We start from the raw sequence: 18,408 nt of genomic DNA, 5'->3' as shown, positions 1-18,408 counted from the left end.
GCAGTGTGCAAGTAGCCCAGACGGGACACGCCACCCCACAGTGAATCCCGCCCCTAGGAGAGGGAAAGAGAAGGCACACACCAGTCTGACTGTGGCCCCAGCAGTGGGCTGGGGGCAGACATCGGGTCGGACTGCGGCCCCGCCCACTAACTCCAGTTATACACCACAGCACAGGGGAAGTGCACTGCAGGTCCTCACCACGCCAGGGACTCTCCAAAATGACCAAACGGAAGAATTCCCCTCAGAAGAATCTCCAGGAAATAACAACAGCTAATGAACTGATCAAAAAGGATTTAAATAATATAACAGAAAGTGAATTTAGAATAATAGTCATAAAATTAATCGCTGGGCTTGAAAACAGTATACAGGACAGCAGAGAATCTCTTGCCACAAAGATCGAGGGACTAAGGAACAGTCACGAGGAGTTGAAAAACGCTTTAAACGAATTGCAAAACAAAATGGAATCCACGATGGCTCGGCTTGAAGAGGCAGAGGAGAGAATAGGTGAACTAGAAGATAAAGTTATGGAGAAAGAGGAAGCTGAAAGAAAGAGGGATAAAAAAATCCAGGAGTATGAGGGGAAAATTAGAGAACTAAGTGATACACTAAAAAAAAATAATATACGCATAATTGGTATCCCAGAGGAGGAAGAGAGAGGGAAAGGTGCTGAAGGGGTACTTGAACAAATTATAGCTGAGAACTTCCCTGAACTGGGGAAGGAAAAAGGCATTGAAATCCAAGAGGCACAGAGAACTCCCTTCAGACGTAACTTGAATCGATCTTCTGCACGACATATCATAGTGAAACTGGCAAAATACAAGGATAAAGAGAAAATTCTGAAAGCAGCAAGGGATAAACGTGCCCTCACATATAAAGGGAGACCTATAAGACTCGTGACTGATCTCTCCTTTGAAACTTGGCAGGCCAGAAAGGCTTGGCACGATATCTACAGTGTGCTAAACAGAAAAAATATGCAGCCGAGAATCCTTTATCCAGCAAGTCTGTCATTTAGAATAGAAGGAGAGATAAAGGTCTTCCCAAACAAACAAAAACTGAAGGAATTTGTCACCACGAAACCAGCCCTACAAGAGATCCTAAGGGGGATCCTGTGAGACAAAGTACCAGAGACATCACTACAAGCATAAAACATACAGACATCACAATGACTCTAAACCCATATCTTTCTATAATAACACTGAATGTAAATGGATTAAATGCGCCAACTAAAAGACATAGGGTATCAGAATGGATAAAAAAACAAGACCCATCTATTTGCTGTCTACAAGAGACTCATTTTAGATCTGAGGACACCTTTAGATTGAGAGTGAGGGGATGGAGAACTATTTATCATGCTCCTGGAAGCCAAAAGAAAGCTGGAGTAGCCATACTTATATCAGACAAACTAGACTTTAAATTAAAGGCTGTAACAAGAGATGAAGAAGGGCATTATATAATAATCACAGGGTCTATCCACCAGGAAGAGCTAACTATTATAAATGTCTATGCGCCAAATACCCGAGCCCCCAGATATATAAAACAATTACTCATAAACATAAGCAACCTCATTGATAAGAATGTGGTCATTGCAGGGGACTTTAACACCCCACTTACAGAAATGGATAGATCATCTAGACACACAGTCAATAAAGAAACAAGGGCCCTGAATGATACATTGGATCAGATGGACTTGACAGATATATTTAGAACTCTGCATCCCAAAGCAACAGAATATACTTTCTTCTCGAGTGCACATGGAACATTCTCCAAGATAGATCATATACTGGGTCACAAAACAGCCCTTCATAAGTTTACAAGAATTGAAATTATACCATGCATACTTTCAGACCACAATGCTATGAAGCTTGAAATCAACCACAGGAAAAAGTCTGGAAAACCTCCAAAAGCATGGAGGTTAAAGAACACCCTACTAACGAATGAGTGGGTCAACCAGGCAATTAGAGAAGAAATTAAAACATATATGGAAACAAACGAAAATGAAAATACAACAATCCAAACGCTCTGGGATGCAGCGAAGGCAGTCCTGAGAGGAAAATACATTGCAATCCAGGCCTATCTCAAGAAACAAGAAAAATCCCAAATACAAAATCTAACAGCACACCTAAAGGAAATAGAAGCAGAACAGCAAAGGCAGCCTAAACCCAGCAGAAGAAGAGAAATAATAAAGATCAGAGCAGAAATAAACAATATAGAATCTAAAAAAACTGTAGAGCAGATCAACGAAACCAAGAGTTGGTTTTTTGAAAAAATAAACAAAATTGACAAACCTCTAGCCAGGCTTCTCAAAAAGAAAAGGGAGATGACCCAAATAGATAAAATCATGAATGAAAATGGAATGATTACAACCAATCCCTCAGAGATACAAACAATTATCAGGGAATACTATGAAAAATTATATGCCAGCAAATTGGACAACCTGGAAGAAATGGACAAATTTCTAAACACCCACACTCTTCCAAAACTCAATCAGGAGGAAATAGAAAGCTTGAACAGACCCATAACCAGCAAAGAAATTGAATCGGTTATCAAAAATCTCCCAACAAATAAGAGTCCAGGACCAGATGGCTTCCCAGGGGAGTTCTACCAGACATTTAAAGCAGAGATAATACCTATCCTTCTCAAGCTATTCCAAGAAATAGAAAGGGAAGGAAAACTTCCAGACTCATTCTATGAAGCCAGTATTACTTTGATTCCTAAACCAGACAGAGACCCAGTAAAAAAAGAGAACTACAGGCCAATATCCCTGATGAATATGGATGCAAAAATTCTTAATAAGATACTAGCAAATCGAATTCAACAGCATATAAAAAGAATTATTCACCATGATCAAGTGGGATTCATTCCTGGGATGCAGGGCTGGTTCAACATTCGCAAATCGATCAACGTGATACATCACATTAACAAAAAAAAAGAGAAGAACCATATGATCCTGTCAATCGATGCAGAAAAGGCCTTTGACAAAATCCAGCACCCTTTCTTAATAAAAACCCTTGAGAAAGTCGGGATAGAAGGAACATACTTAAAGATCATAAAGGCCATTTATGAAAAGCCCACAGCTAACATCATCCTCAACGGGGAAAAACTGAGAGCTTTTTCCCTGAGATCAGGAACACGACAGGGATGCCCACTGTCACCGCTGCTGTTTAATATAGTGCTGGAAGTTCTAGCATCAGCAATCAGACAACAAAAGGAAATCAAAGGCATCAAAATTGGCAAAGATGAAGTCAAGCTTTCGCTTTTTGCAGATGACATGATATTATACATGGAAAATCCGATAGACTCCACCAAAAGTCTGCTAGAACTGATACATGAATTCAGCAAAGTTGCAGGATACAAAATCAATGTGCAGAAATCAGTTGCATTCTTATACACTAACAATGAAGCAACAGAAAGACAAATGAAGAAACTGATCCCATTCACAATTGCACCAAGAAGCATAAAATACCTAGGAATAAATCTAACCAAAGATGTAAAAGATCTGTATGCTGAAAACTATAGAAAGCTTATGCAGGTAATTGAAGAAGATATAAAGAAATGGAAAGACATTCCCTGCTCATGGATTGGAAGAATAAATATTGTCAAAATGTCAATACTACCCAAAGCTATCTACACATTCAATGCAATCCCTATCAAAATTGCACCAGCATTCTTCTCGAAACTAGAACAAGCAATCCTAAAATTCATATGGAACCACAAAAGGCCCCGAATAGCCAAAGTAATTTTGAAGAAGAAGACCAAAGCAGGAGGCATCACAATCCCAGACTTTAGCCTCTACTACAAAGCTGTCATCATCAAGACAGCATGGTATTGGCATAAAAACAGACACATAGACCAATGGAATAGAATAGAAACCCCAGAACTAGACCCACAAACGTATGGCCAACTCATCTTTGACAAAGCAGGAAAGAACATCCAATGGAAAAAAGACAGTCTATTTAACAAATGGTGCTGGGAGAACTGGACAGCAACATGCAGAAGGTTGAAACTAGACCACTTTCTCACACCATTCACAAAAATAAACTCAAAATGGATAAAGGACCTGAATGTGAGACAGGAAACCATCAAAACCTTAGAGGAGAAAGCAGGAAAAGACCTCTCTGACCTCAGCCATAGCAATCTCTTACTCGGCACATCCCCAAAGGCAAGGGAATTAAAAGCAAAAGTGAATTACTGGGACCTTATGAAGATAAAAAGCTTCTGCACAGCAAAGGAAACAACCAACAAAACTAAAAGGCAACCAACGGAATGGGAAAAGATATTTGCAAATGACACATCGGACAAAGGGCTAGTATCCAAAATCTATAAAGAGCTCATCAAACTCCACACCCGAAAAACAAATAACCCAGTGAAGAAATGGGCAGAAAACATGAATAGACACTTCTCTAAAGAAGACATCCGGATGGCCAACAGGCACATGAAAAGATGTTCAACGTCGCTCCTTATCAGGGAAATACAAATCAAAACCACACTCAGATACCACCTCACGCCAGTCAGAGTGGCCAAAATGAAGAAATCAGGAGACTATAGATGCTGGAGAGGATGTGGAGAAACAGGAACCCTCTTGCACTGTTGGTGGGAATGCAAATTGGTGCAGCCGCTCTGGAAAGCAGTGTGGAGGTTCCTCAGAAAATTAAAAATAGACCTACCCTATGACCCAGCAATAGCACTGCTAGGAATTTATCCAAGGGATACAGGAGTACTGATGCATAGGGGCACCTGTACCCCAATGTTTATAGCGGCACTCTCAACAATAGCCAAATTATGGAAAGAGCCTAAATGTCCATCAACTGATGAATGGATAAAGAAATTGTGGTTTATGTACACAATGGAATACTACGTGGCAATGAGAAAAAATGAAATATGGCCTTTTGTAGCAACGTGGATGGAACTGGAGAGTGTGATGCTAAGTGAAATAAGCCATACAGAGAAAGACAGATACCATATGGTTTCACTCTTATGTGGATCCTGAGAAACATAACAGAAACCCATGGGGGAGGGGAAGGAAAAAAAAAAAATAGGTTAGAGTGGGAGAGAGCCAAAGCATTAGAGACTGTTAAAGACTGAGAACAAACTGAGGGTTGATGGGGGGTGGGAGGGAGGGCAGGGTGGGTGATGGGTATTGAGGAGGGCACCTTTTGGGATGAGCACTGGGTGTTGTATGGAAACCAATTTGACAGTAAATTTCATATATTAAAAAATAAAAAAAAAAAAAAAAAAAAAAAAAAAAAAAAGAAAGTGGTCCAGGTTCATTCTTCTGCATGTCGCTGTCCAGTTTTCCCAGCACCATTTGCTGAAGAGACTGTCTTTATTCCATTGGATATTCTTTCCTGTTTTGTCAAAGATTAGTTGGCCATGCATTTGTGGGTCCATTTCTGGGTTCTTTATTTTATTCTCTTGACCACCTTTGCTGCACCCCAGAGGTTTTGGGCTGTGGTGTTAACATTTTCATTGGCCTCCACATATTTTTAAATTTGCTCTTTAATTTCTTGGTTAGCCCATTCATTTTTTTAGTAGGATGTTCTTTAGTCTCCAAGCATATGTTATCTTTCCAAATTTTTTCTTTGGTTGATTTCAAGTTTCAGGGTTCATCCATATTGTATCATGTGCCAGAACCCCATTCCTTTTTATGATGTAGTAATAATCCATTATATGCACATACACTACTGGGCTGTCCTTGTGTGTTAACAGATGCTAAGTAGCATCCCTGACTTCTACTTGCCAGATGGCAGGAGCACTGTTCTCAATTGTGACAACCAAAACATTGCCAGATATCTGCTGGAGCACAAAATCATCCTGATTCAAAACCACTATCTTTGCTTCTTTCTACCTTAATTCACTAGGGAGATATACATTCAGGAATGACATTCATATTTAAATAATAGAAACATCATTACTGAGGCCTAGCTGACAACTTCAATATGGCACTCCACTGAGGTCATAATGTCTACCCAACGCTGACACTCAGGTAAACTCCTATTCCAGGTGTAGAATTCTTATCAACTGGGGCTCTCAGGGACCAGAGTTCCCCCTTGTAAATAGGCAAGAGTCACCCACGTACTGATCATGTTCCAGAGTTTACCATCAGAGGGTGCCCACCCTTACTCATCTCATTCCACATGCCTTCGTGCACCTGTAGTCACATAGTAGGTGTTGTCCCAGCACAGAATAGACAAACTCCTTCTGTGTATTTGTACACAATTCTCCACAGTAAAATCTGACTCATAATTGTGTGTCTAATGGGATACCATTTTCTTCTAAGGAAAAGAAAATTATACCTATATCTGTATCTATCTATATCCATTTCTCTCTCTCTCTCTCTCTCTCTCTCTCCCCCTCTATAGATAGATAGATAAGATCAAAGCCCTGGGCAAGAAGGATCAAATCGACTTCCCCTTTCTGAATGCCAATAAGAAACACCAAGTCAGTCAACCATAGTAAATTCCCATAAAACCAAAAATTTTGTTTGATTTTTTAATCTCATGAGAGGCAGAGTTCCCATCCTGCTCATGCTTTTTTGTCACTTTTTATTTTGAACTATTTTTCAACTCACATAAAAGTTGCAAAAACAGCACCAAGAGCATTTCAGTGTACATTTCCCAGAGCTCCCCTTGATGGTGACATAATCTTTCATAATCTTTGTAAATTACCCAAACAAGGAAACAGACCTTAGAGCAATACTATTAACTAGAACTATATGCCTTACTGGGATTTAACCTGAGTTCCCTTTTGGAAACACAGAAGAGACAAGGCTTAATGCATTCACGCTGAATCAGATCGGAAGCCTTTGTCTGATCAAAGTCTTAGTTCATTCAAAGAGGACATAGCCATAGTTGAAAGTATGAATAATCTATCCATTTCCAGGCTCCATGTGGGCCAGTCTGCATTCATCAAAAAGGAAATCACTCTAGGACACCCCTTTTTACATTAATCCACATGCATACATGCATGTCTTTTCTGTCTCAGTTGCTCCAGGCTTCAGCTCTCAGGCCTGGCTGTACTTTCCAAACCTCTCATAGTGCTTTTGAAAATTCCAGTGCATGAGACTCCTACTAGAGCAATTATGTTAAAAATCTCTAGAGGTCAGATTTTTAAAATTCTCCAAGGATCCCAAACCACAGCCCAAGTTGAGAATCTCTCTCACAGATTTTGCAATAAGACTCAAATCGACAGGATCACAGGCTAACCATAAGCTGTAGTGGGAGACAGCCTCCCCACTGAGTTTCACATCAAGGCTCATTTTAATTTGTGTGGCTGAGAGCTGAAGGGACCTGTCCTCTACTGCCCTCCAAGATCATCATGAACAGCTGGCCAAGAAAGAAAGAGGACAGAGAAAGACCACAACCAGAGGCCACTTGTGAGCAATGTCAAGGAGAAAAATTTGACATCACATCATTTAAAAAATATCAGAAGACATTAAAAAAAATTCTCTACTGGTCTAGTCTTTAGGAGTGGTCATATTATAATCAGACCCAAAGGAAGAAAGTCAAACAGAAATGCCCAGCAAGGGAGTTGAACCTCCTCGTTTACAAATGTGATTACCAGATGGTAAATCTGAGAGCAGATTTCTGTAACACCCAGTTAGAATACATAGGACTGGAAACAGCATACTGCAGGCATGCAAAAAATGACTTAGTCCCTTGAAGTTAAGACTATGAACCAACTAAAATAACTTACTTATCAAGACTAATACTAGGCTCGTTAAGATTCACTTCCACTCTGTGTTGTGACCGTCATGCAAAACTACTGTGTTATAAACTGCCCTATCCTAACCAGTCCCTTGCCTTACAAGACCCTAACTTGAAATCACCCACCCAGCCTAAGACCCTACAAAGATCCTTCCTTGATTTACCCCTCTCGGACAGTATTGAGATCCTCTCAAGGTGGTGTTTTCCTTTGCTATGGTAAATCTAATAAGCTCAGCAGCTTGTTTTACAGCATTTTCAGGTGGTGTTTTGAAGAGTCAACCGTTGACAACAGCTTCAAGATTCATGGTTACATCACACTTTAAAAGTCCACATGGGGGAAGAATGATGTCAGCAAGATGCAGCATAAGGGTCACTGGTGATCATCTGTTCCCAGAAACATCCTTCAAAACGATGAAGCACACAGGAAAATACCTTCAGGAGATCTAAGGTTCAGGTGAGGGATTACAGCACAGAAATAAGAGAAGATGCATTGAAGTAGATGGGGAAAATCAGTTTCACATTGCCTCAGCAACCCTCTCCCAAGACCAGGCAGCACAGATGGATAGAGACACCTTCCTGGGGTGCAGGGAGAGAGAAGTGAGCGCCCTCTTTCACCATGTACACCAGCACCAGGGTAACTCTCACGGATCCAGGCTCCTGGCCCACCTCAGTGCCAGTCCAGCCCCTGTGGACCTAGAATCTGAACCAGTTTCCATAAGCCGAGATTCCTGGAGCACCCCAGCACTCTGGCAGACCGAGGCTCTAGGCAGGTTCCCAGGCACTGAAGCTCCTGGCCAGACTAGTGCCAGGTCAGCTATTATAGACCCAGATTCCTGGCTCACTCCATGGCCAAGCTGAATCGTGTGACCCCAGGTCCCTGGCTTGCCCCAACACCAGGCCTGCCCCTGTGGACCTAGAATCCAGACCAGCTCCCATGGACCCAGGCTCCTGACACACTATGGCAATGGACTGACCTCTGTGGCCCCAGATTCCAGGTAGGTACCCACAGACTCAGCTTCCAACCTTGCCCCAGGACCAGATCAGCCCCAGACTCCCAACTGGCCCTAGCACCTGGCTGATCCCTGTGGCCTTAGGCTCCAGATTGGCTCCCATGGACTCAAACTCTGGTCTTCCCTGGTGCCAGGTTGGCCCCTGGACTTCCAGACCAGGTACCACAAACCCAAACACCAAAGCCACTTCAGTAGTCTCTGATGCCTGTTTGGTCTCCATGAACCCAGGATCCAAGCCCAGTCATATGGACTCAGGTCCTAAGCCCAAGTCTGTGAATCCAGGTTGGTCCCCATGTATCTAAGCACTGGACCCCTGTCCATCTGGCAACCCAGGTAAGACTGCCTGCTTGAGAACTCCAGTAGCAAGCATGTAAAAAAGCCAGTTTTATTGGTCAAAAATAGTGGAATGTTGGCAATTTCATATGACTCAGCCTAGTATTACGTTCTCTACTTTTGTCTATGGTTGGCTGATTTCCATAATTAAAGGTTTTTAAAAACTGGCACTTAATGTATCAATCAGTTCCATGGGTGCTTATTGAGCGGACATATGACCTGAGATTTCTGGCAGTGACCTCCTAAAACTGAATTCCTAAATATGCAAAGATAGAGACTCCCACAGATGCCACCCTGGGACCAATATTCAGAGCAAGGGTCTGGCTGCAGACCCATGCAGCCAGCCTCTCTCTTGGCGTGTGTCCATCAGGTGAGATTCCACTTGCCCCCTTAGCAGAACTGGAAGGCAGCCACGGTGTCTTTACAGACAGCTGCCCTCTTGGGGGTAAGTGGGGCTGGAGGTAGTCTTTGTTTCTTGGTGTGACATCACTGGGTGAATGTGCGGAGGTGTTTCTTGGTTCTTGAGCTGATGAGGAACACTGGCTTCAAAGAAGAGTGGTCACCTCCTCTAGGGGAAGCCCTTGACCTTGGAGAGATCCCCAAGGAGAGGGTGAAGAGCCCATTGGGAAACCTACAACTTGCACCCAGTTGCCTCCTAAAGACCTGAAATAGTCAATACAGGCGTCCTACTTCCATATCCCAGCCCCCACAGGAAACTGAGGTATTCAGGGAACAGACATGAAATGGGACAATTTGTCTAACAAGGAGCCTTGGGAATTGACTTCTCATTGGCCCAGAAATTGTAAATATTCCCTCTGTTCTTACAATTCATCCCCACCCTAGCTTGTCTTCTTTGAGCCAGGTGGATACCTACCTGTGCCTCTGTGAGGCATCCTCTTTGTCTCCGGGATCTGGTCCTCTTTGGGCAACAGAACCAGGATCTCCATTGACCATCACCAGGGAGGAAACTGAGCCAAGTTTGCCTCAGTGATAATGTCAAGAAGAGGAAAGATATCCCAGTAAGTGGGTTTGGAGGACAAGGAGAGAGAGCAAGAGAGAGAACCTTGATGAATGTTGGCAAAGTGAGTAGGTGGCAGCCTTTGTGTTTCCAGAAACACTGGGAGATTTTATGTGGCTGAGTTCACTCATTTCCCAGCCCAGAATTCAATAACCACACCTATCTACCTAGCTCAACCTCATGCAGCTGTGATGCCACCAATCTCTTTCCAAAACCAGTGATTTATAACACAGTTCCTAGTATCTGAACCTGATTTTCCAAGCCCACTTGAGCACCTTGAAGAACAGAGGCATTCCCTCTAAGACATTTGTATTATTCCCACCACTGAGTCCTTGAAGCCCTTGGATTTCTTGATGTTTTCAGGCTGAGAGGCCCTAGAAACAAGTCTGGGGATTCATCTAGGGTAGGATTTAGGCCTACTTGAGTAGAGCCTAACCAAGAAGATGAAGGGAGCACATGAGTCTCCCAGTTCCTGAGACTTAAAGCTTTCCCAAGAGCTTTGGACAGACAAGGAGGGACAGAGTAAGTGGGTGATAGCCTAGGTGTGCAGGACAGAAGAATGTGAGATGAGCACATTGATTCAGTTAGTAATTTAATCTATAGGGTACTCACTAGCTCCTTTTAGTGTTAAAAAAATACCTGAGTCTTTTAGCCAAATTATGATACCATGAGGTAGGATGTTGTCAGTGCCACAGAGTGGCATAGCCTCTGATCTGATGCCAAAACACAGAGTAAGAAACCACCTTTGACAAGGGGGCTCTGTAGCAGTGAAATCTGGTGGAGCATGGTCAGGGGGACAGGGAACTCCAGGAAGAAAGAATATAAAAGGACAGTGTGCCTCAGTGGAAAGGCTGTGAGCTTTGGACTCAGGAAGACATACAGCAGAGCGAAGCTCACCTTTAGGAGCTGTGGGAGCTACGCCTCCTTTCTCCTCTTTGGGCCTCAATGATCACACCTGTAGAAAGGGATCATAATCCCTTCCCCATGGTTTGTCACTAGGATGATATGTCATATATGTAAGCATCTATCCTAGTGCTTGGCACATATTATGAACTTATTAAATGATTTGAAATGTGAAGAAGCATGGAGACAGAAATAGCAGGGAAGGATGGGATTTTAATAAAGGGATTGACCTACTGTCCCCCAAATCTGCTGTAAAACATAATTTTAGGAGGGCAGTAGTAAATAAAGTGAGAAGTATAGATTTGCATGGGTGTCTGAACCTTTGAAGAAATAAACACTTCTTCCAGACTTCATGGACTGACTTCAGTAAGAGAACAATTTCACTTGTGGGCGGGGGTATGCTGGAGCATGCGGTGACCCGGGGTCTAGCCGTGTGGGGTGCTAAGTGCAGGGGCTTGTGGTGGCTTGGACAGGGAGGTGGTGATGTCTTTTCAGCCCAGACTGCTGGGACCCACAGCGTTGACACCTGTGTGGTGGGTGGTCCTTGGTGAGTGCTGCAGGGAGGTCTACAGTGGCTGCAAGGGCTCTTGGGGTCCTCAGCAGTGCCTTCAGATCCTTCGGCTAGGGAACTCAGCAGGCAGCAGGGGTGGCTGGAGCCAGTGAGGTGCACGCACTTGGCTGTGGGGACCAGGGGCAGGTGCCTATATATGGCAGGGGCTGGTTGCAGACACACATGTAGTGGGGGGGGCAGGGTAGCAGCAAGGGCTGAGGCCAGCTATGGACTCGCTGGCAGCTTGTGGAGGCCCTGGCTATTGGCGTGCTTTCCCATGGCTGCATACACAGAGGCCAATAATGGGTAGCAGGCCAAGAGCTTGTAGGTACACAGCTGGGGTGGCTGGTCCCAAGCACACACATGGTTGTGAGGGTCAGCAGGAGAGTCTAGTCTGGCATCTTGCACTTGTGTGGCTGCAGAGGCCTGAGCTGACTGCAGGTGAGGTTCCTGGGCTCTTGTCTGGGCAGGGAGGGACCCAGGCAGCTGGCTTCCATGAATGGAAATCCCTGTGGGGTGAAAGCTGGTGAAATCTTCAGGTAGTCCTGGCAGCTGTGCTTATTTACCATTGATTCCTTCTTCGGGGGTAAACTCTGCTGAGTTTAATCTGCAGAGCAGATCACTGGGAATTGTAGTCACTTATACTGTGGGGCTGCTTTTCTTCCTTGTTTTCAGCTGTCTCTATACATTTCAGCTTTGTAGGGTTTGGGGAGGGTAAAACCGAAGCGAGTCCTTTACACGGTGCTCCAGAAGGCTGGAGAAGCTGGCTGCTCACCTGACTCCTTCTTTACTGGTAAGGGGATCTCTCTGCAGCTGGGAATGTCCCTCTTGATGCTTACCACTGCTAACTTGGGGGATAGGATAGTGCAGGCAAACAGATGCTGTCTTTCTTCTTCTCTTCTGTGATTGATCTCCGGTTTTGTGTTCCACTGAGTTGCGAAAACTCCTTGAGTGGATTCTAGAGTTCTCCCAGAGCTTGTTTTTATTCAATAGCTGGCTAATTGTTGATCTTTGCAGAGGGGCAGAAAGGCTGGGTCTTCTGTGTTGCCATTTTGGTCCTTTGTGCTTCTTGGCTGATTTTAGTCAACCTGGGATGATTTAAAAATATCCTTTAGCTGTGGGGTGCCTGGGTGGCTCAGTCGGTTAAGTATTCGACTTCGACTCAGGTCATGATCTCACAGTTGTGGGTCTGGCATCATGCTCTGTGCTGACAGCTCAGAGCCTGGAGCCTGCTTTGGATTCTGCGTCTCTCTCTCTCTCTCTCTCTCTCTCTGCCCCTTCCCCGCTCATGCTCTGTCTCTCTCTCACGCAAAGACAAAAATAAATATCCTTTAGCTGTAATGACCATGACCACGAGTATAAAAGCTTTCAGTGAGATCTCTGAGTCTTTCTAGCAAATTGATGAACCGCAGGGGGCTTGGGGACCCCCTTGAAACTTGCAATTGGTGTCAGACATGGGAATGATCTTGTGGACTGTGTTCTCTTTAATTTTGTAGTGTGCCAACTCCCCACAGTCAGTGTCAGAGCGGAATTCACTAGAATGACCCACTCACTGAAAAACATTCATCCTTCCACTTTGACTCTTGGATGACCTCAGGGTAACCCTGTGTATGGAACCGAAGCTGTGCTGTAATCAGTTATTAGAGATAAAAGTTATCCATAGAATTTAAAAAAAGATGGATCTAAATCCTGAGGATTGGCTCACTGAATGCATCAGGAAATATAAGCTAACAAGAAATTAGCCAGTTTCCAGGCAATCACTTAGTTACTATTACCTGTAATAGCTAAAATGTAGTTGAAGGACAATATTGGGGCAGATCCTGACTCTGGTCCAAGTTTGAATATAGGACAAAGGAAAGTCTGCATACACAGCTGGTGAATCAGACGGATTTGGTGACTGAGGCTCCAGATGGCTGTTGATAGGACACTTACTCTGCACTGGGCTTTTCATACCCAGTGGCAGATAAAAATGCTCAAGATACTATGAAAGGGCTGAATCAGAAGACACTGTATCACTGTGGACCACTTAGTCACATCCGATCAAGGAGCACACTTTCATCCTCAGAGTAGTAGTTTGGTGGAGCATTGCAGTGAACATTTGAAACAGTGTTGTCTAAAACAGGAGAGATATAAAGTCATGATGTGTTGGCTTACATACCTTTACAAGTGTGATACCACACTGAACCTGAAGGTGCCCAGGAATACCTTCACCAGATAAACCCCTGCACTTATCTAGGGGATCTGGGTCAGTAAGTTCGGGGCAGGATAGTGTTGTGGCTATGCATCTTCCTTACATCAACTTTATTTTTCCTGCTTGATGCAATGGTCCCAGGACTGGTGCTACTCTGTGCATGCTGGGTATGAGGAGAATCCCTCATCAAGGAACTCTAACTCTACTTCTAAATCTTTATGTCAGAATTCCCAAGAGCCTGACAACTTAGATTTTTGCCTTCACCCCATCTAGGAAAATTGGGGTAGTCGAGACAGCCACTAGCTCTATACCCGTAAAACTTCATTCCATACAAGTGGGGGCAGACTGAGGGGGTAGCACTAGGTCGAATATTTCTGCCCACCATGTGGACCAGCAGACTCACAGAACAAAGGTGTGCAAGGTTGGGTGAAAGGAAGTGATAAATGGGAAAAAAGGAGGAACAGTTATTGAGGGTAGAGGAATACATAGACTAGGCAGTTAGGGAAACCCAATATTCTACTGGTGCCTTGACGCAGGCTCTGAGCAAAGGATGATATTGTTTCTTAGCTCAGTTATAGAAGATGTTGAGGCCACCACTCCTTTTGGAACCTGACCAAGTCAGATGGAAGGCTGCCAGTCTGAATGGCATTGCTCTGGATGACATTTTGGTCATATGATATGAGAACGGACTGGACTCATTGTTAGTGACTGAGTGCAACTCTGGTAATGTTCCCAGTGTCTTTGGTATTTTTCAGTTTGTATCTTCTAATATCCTGCAATATATTATAACATTAACACTGTTAGTAAGAATATAATACTGATATTGATGGCTTCACATATTGGGAAATTGAGTTAAAATCCCCCTCATTATGAATACTAATGGAAAATGGTCTGAGGAAGAGCCGATTTTAGTAATCATCAATTACTTTCTATGCTAAATAATTCACAAGCTTATCATAATGTATAAATAGAGGTAGATCAAGCGACAAAAATACAACAATGGATGTAATGGCTTTATAGGGTGGATTAGTTATTTCTTCAAATTTATCCCTATCCATACTGATGGCAAGAAATGTTAGGCATATCATCATTTTGCTGTAAGACAGCCTTAGCCAAGGACAGCAGTGTCTGCCTGTGTGATAAAGAATTTATCCCTGCTCAAAAAATTTCTGGGATGTATTCTCTAAGCCCTTTGAATGTCATGCCTTGTAAGAGAGTCTTAGTTTGTCTGGAGATCTTGAGTCACATTTGTTGTGATTTGAGGTGGGGATTGGCCCTACCAGATAGTCTTAGGGAGGAAATGGCCACAATAGGTAGTAATAACACGATTTCAGGAGGGGATTTGGGTCACATGGTATCAGCCAATCTTCAGAGGACTGGAGCTTAGAGACTGATATGAGGGACGAGGACAGTCACTTGTTCCCACGTGATGGAGTCTCCGTAAAAATTCCAAACACTGAAGTTAAGGAGAGCTTCCCTGATTGGCAATATTCTGTGTGTATTAAGGACGATGCCGTCTTGACTCTGGTGATAGTTGACAACGGAGGCTCAATATTTGGTATTTTACTGGGCTCTGCCCTGTGTGCTGCTTTTATTGGTTGATTTTAATCTGCACCCTTTAGCTGTAACAAACTACTTTTTAATTGAAGGATAGTTGACATGCCATGGTACGTTGATTTCAAGTGTACAACATAGTGATTCAACAATTCTATACATTATTCAGTGCTTACCACAATAATACAGTTACCATCTGTCACCATACAAAGTTATTAGAATACGATTGGCAGCTGTAATAAACTCTAACTGGGAGGATAATAATTGTAACCATGAATATAACAGCTGTGTGTCTTTCTAGTGAATTATGAAAATGTGGGTTGTTAGGGAGCCCCTAAACATGCAGTTAGTGTCAGAATGAGGGCAGTCTTGTGGAATGAGTTCCTTCCGACTTTATAATGGGCCAACTGTCACACTCTGATAGCATTTGGTGATTTCCATGGTGTAAGTAAGATCACAATGATCAATTTTAGACTACTGACATTTTAACAAAATTTATTAAAGTTTAAGTATCTACTCTTGTGAGACAATATAAATAAACTTCAAAACACCTTTCCTGTTCCAGGTGGTATGATGAAAATTTATTTATTTCCGATGTATCCATCATACCAAGTTAGAAGTTAACTTCATACCAAGTTAGAAGTTACATACTCTATGTTCTTTATTTTAGTGGTTTCATAAAATCTTTTATCATATGTGTTTGACAAAGAAGGTCCAAAATACTTGATATTTCTATTCTCCTGCAAAGCAATACAAGAACATTGTAATTTTTCATTCTAATTACCTCTATTGTATTCTCTGTTATTGTTGCTTAATATTTTAATTCACCTTGATTATGCACATTTTACAATTATTACTTTATAGACTCAGTGTTTTGTTTAAATTTTTCCTACACATATACCAATTTCTTAGTAAACCATTGCTTCTTGGACATCACTTACTCTGTGGATTCGATTTATTTTAGCCTGACACATATTCTTGAGTAATTCTTTCAGCAAAAACCCATGCGTGCTGTCCTCTCCCAATATGTATCTGAAGTGGCAATACCCCAGTCAAGGTCCTTTGAACTGAGTCTTCAAACCTGTGTTGTTGCAATGTATCAATTGTTCAAGGTGCAAAATATGTATAAGCTAGTATTGTAAATAACACAGATAAGCAATTGGTTATAAGCTCATCTAAACTTCTGGACTCATCTCCATGGCATTCATGTAACTTCCCCCTTTCAATACTTTCAGAGGAATGATACCCATGGAACCAAGGAACCAAACCAGTGCATTCGAATTCATCCTCCTGGGGCTTTCAGAAACTCCAGAGCAGGAGACCCTCCTCTTCGCTCTGTTCCTCTGCATGTATGTGGTCATGGCCATGGGAAACCTTTCAATCATCCTGGCAATCAGCTCAGACTCCCACCTCCACACCCCCATGTACTTCTTCTTAGCTAACCTGTCTTTGGTTGATTTTGGTCTGGCCACCAACACAGTCCCCAAGATGCTGGTGAACATCCAAATCAGGAGCAAGTCAATCTCCTATGCCTGCTGCCTGACCCAGATGTACTTTTTCCATTTCTTTGGCATCGTTGACAGTGTCCTGATTGCCGTGATGGCTTATGACAGGTTTGTGGCTATATGTCACCCCTTACACTATACCGCCATCATGAGCCCACGCCTCTGTGGCCTGCTGGCCGGTAGCCCATGGGTGTTTTCCTACTTTATATCCCTCACTCATATTCTCCTGATGGCTCGTCTGGTTTTCTGTGGGAACAATGAGCTACCTCACTACTTCTGTGACCTCACTCCCCTTCTCAGGCTTTCTTGCACTGACACGTCTGTGAACAAGATCTTTGTGCTCATTGTGGCTGGGCTGGTGATAGCCACACCTTTTATCTGCATCCTGGCCTCCTATGCTCGCATCATTGTGGCCATCATGAAAGTCCCTTCTGCAGGAGGCAGGAAGAAAGCCTTTTCCACCTGCAGCTCCCACCTCTCTGTGGTTGCTCTCCTTTATGGGACCACCATCGGGGTCTATCTGTGTCCCTCCTCTGTCCGCACAGCTGTGAAGGAGAAAGCCTCTGCTGTGATGTACACTACAGTCACCCCCATGCTGAACCCCTTTATCTATAGCTTGAGGAACAGAGATCTGAAGGGGGCCCTGAGGAAGCTTGTCAACAGAAAGATCATTTCATCTTCCTGACCACAAGGACACCTGGAAACTTCCAGGAAGTAGGATCTCAACATCTAGGGTCTTGGGCACAAGCATAGAATTACACAGTATGGGAAAACAGCCACTTTGGAATTTGAGTTGTAGAAGTTTCGAAGGAAATCTCAAGATGGCCCTGTTACTATGTTCTCAATTACTGGGACAAGTAAGGATGTGTCAAGATCAGTCTAGCCCTACCAGATTGGATTTGTCCTGATTCAAAATCCAGTTAGCTTTCCACAAATATTTATTGAGTTCATATTCTGAACTTGATATAGGTGCTAGCCAGGGAGTGGTGAGGAGACACAAGATTCCTATAGTGTGGAGTTTATAGCTGCATGTGGGAGATGACACTGGACACTAACTATAATAGAACGAAATATGCACACGAGGGCAAGGATAGGGCAGAGTAGGAAAACCCAACAGAGTCTGGAAGGGGGCATCAGGGAAGGTTTCCTAAAAGAGATGATCCTTCACCTCAAAGGATAAGATGATGTTTTTCAGGCAAATATGAGGAGAAAGAGTATCAGGAAAAAAAAAAAAGTATGTGAAAAGACGAGAGAGCAAGAGAAAGTGAAAGTGAAATATCCAGTTATGGTGAATGACTTGGGTCATGCCAGATCAAGGACTTTGGGACCACCTCAAGAGTTTTGCTTTTTCCAGAGAACCAGGCAGTTAATTGACTTCCAGGGACCAAAGTCAGGGAGCATGTGAATGAATCATGCCCCCCCCCCCCCACTTCACTCCTATTCTATCTTCTGGAGAAACAAGATGGCATGACCTAGATAAAAGTTGCACAAGTCACAAGGGAAAAAATTCAGACCATGCATTAAGGGGATGAGGAATAGTATAAGGCTTTCAAAGAGAAAAATGCCAATCAATTGAATCATGAATGTCTAAGCCAAAAGGAAGCTAAGGCATATCTCCATCACCATATATATGCCTGTGGA

The 18,408-nt window shown here is 43.1% G+C and overlaps 1 protein-coding gene across 1 annotated transcript; it reads left to right on the top strand.

Annotated features, from left to right (window-relative positions):
• The first annotated feature begins 16,501 nt into the window (after positions 1 to 16,501).
• LOC132674268 (olfactory receptor 1M1-like) lies at positions 16,502 to 17,452 on the top strand. Its single transcript, XM_078443457.2, has one exon. It carries the CDS (start codon positions 16,502 to 16,504, stop codon positions 17,450 to 17,452), a length of 951 nt encoding a protein of 316 aa, XP_078299583.2.
• The last annotated feature ends 956 nt before the right edge of the window (positions 17,453 to 18,408 follow it).

This window comes from Panthera onca, chromosome A2 (assembly GCF_046562875.1).
Source record: "Panthera onca isolate mPanOnc1 chromosome A2, mPanOnc1 haplotype 2, whole genome shotgun sequence".
Lineage (NCBI taxonomy): Eukaryota > Metazoa > Chordata > Mammalia > Carnivora > Felidae > Panthera > Panthera onca.
The sequence above is the reverse complement of the archived record's forward strand: the minus strand, read 5'-3'. Positions and strand labels throughout refer to the sequence as shown.

Excerpts from the sequence above, each read along its gene's own strand:
- LOC132674268 (XM_078443457.2), top strand. The coding sequence starts at position 16,502 with ATGATACCCATGGAACCAAGGAACCAAACCAGTGCATTCGAATTCATC.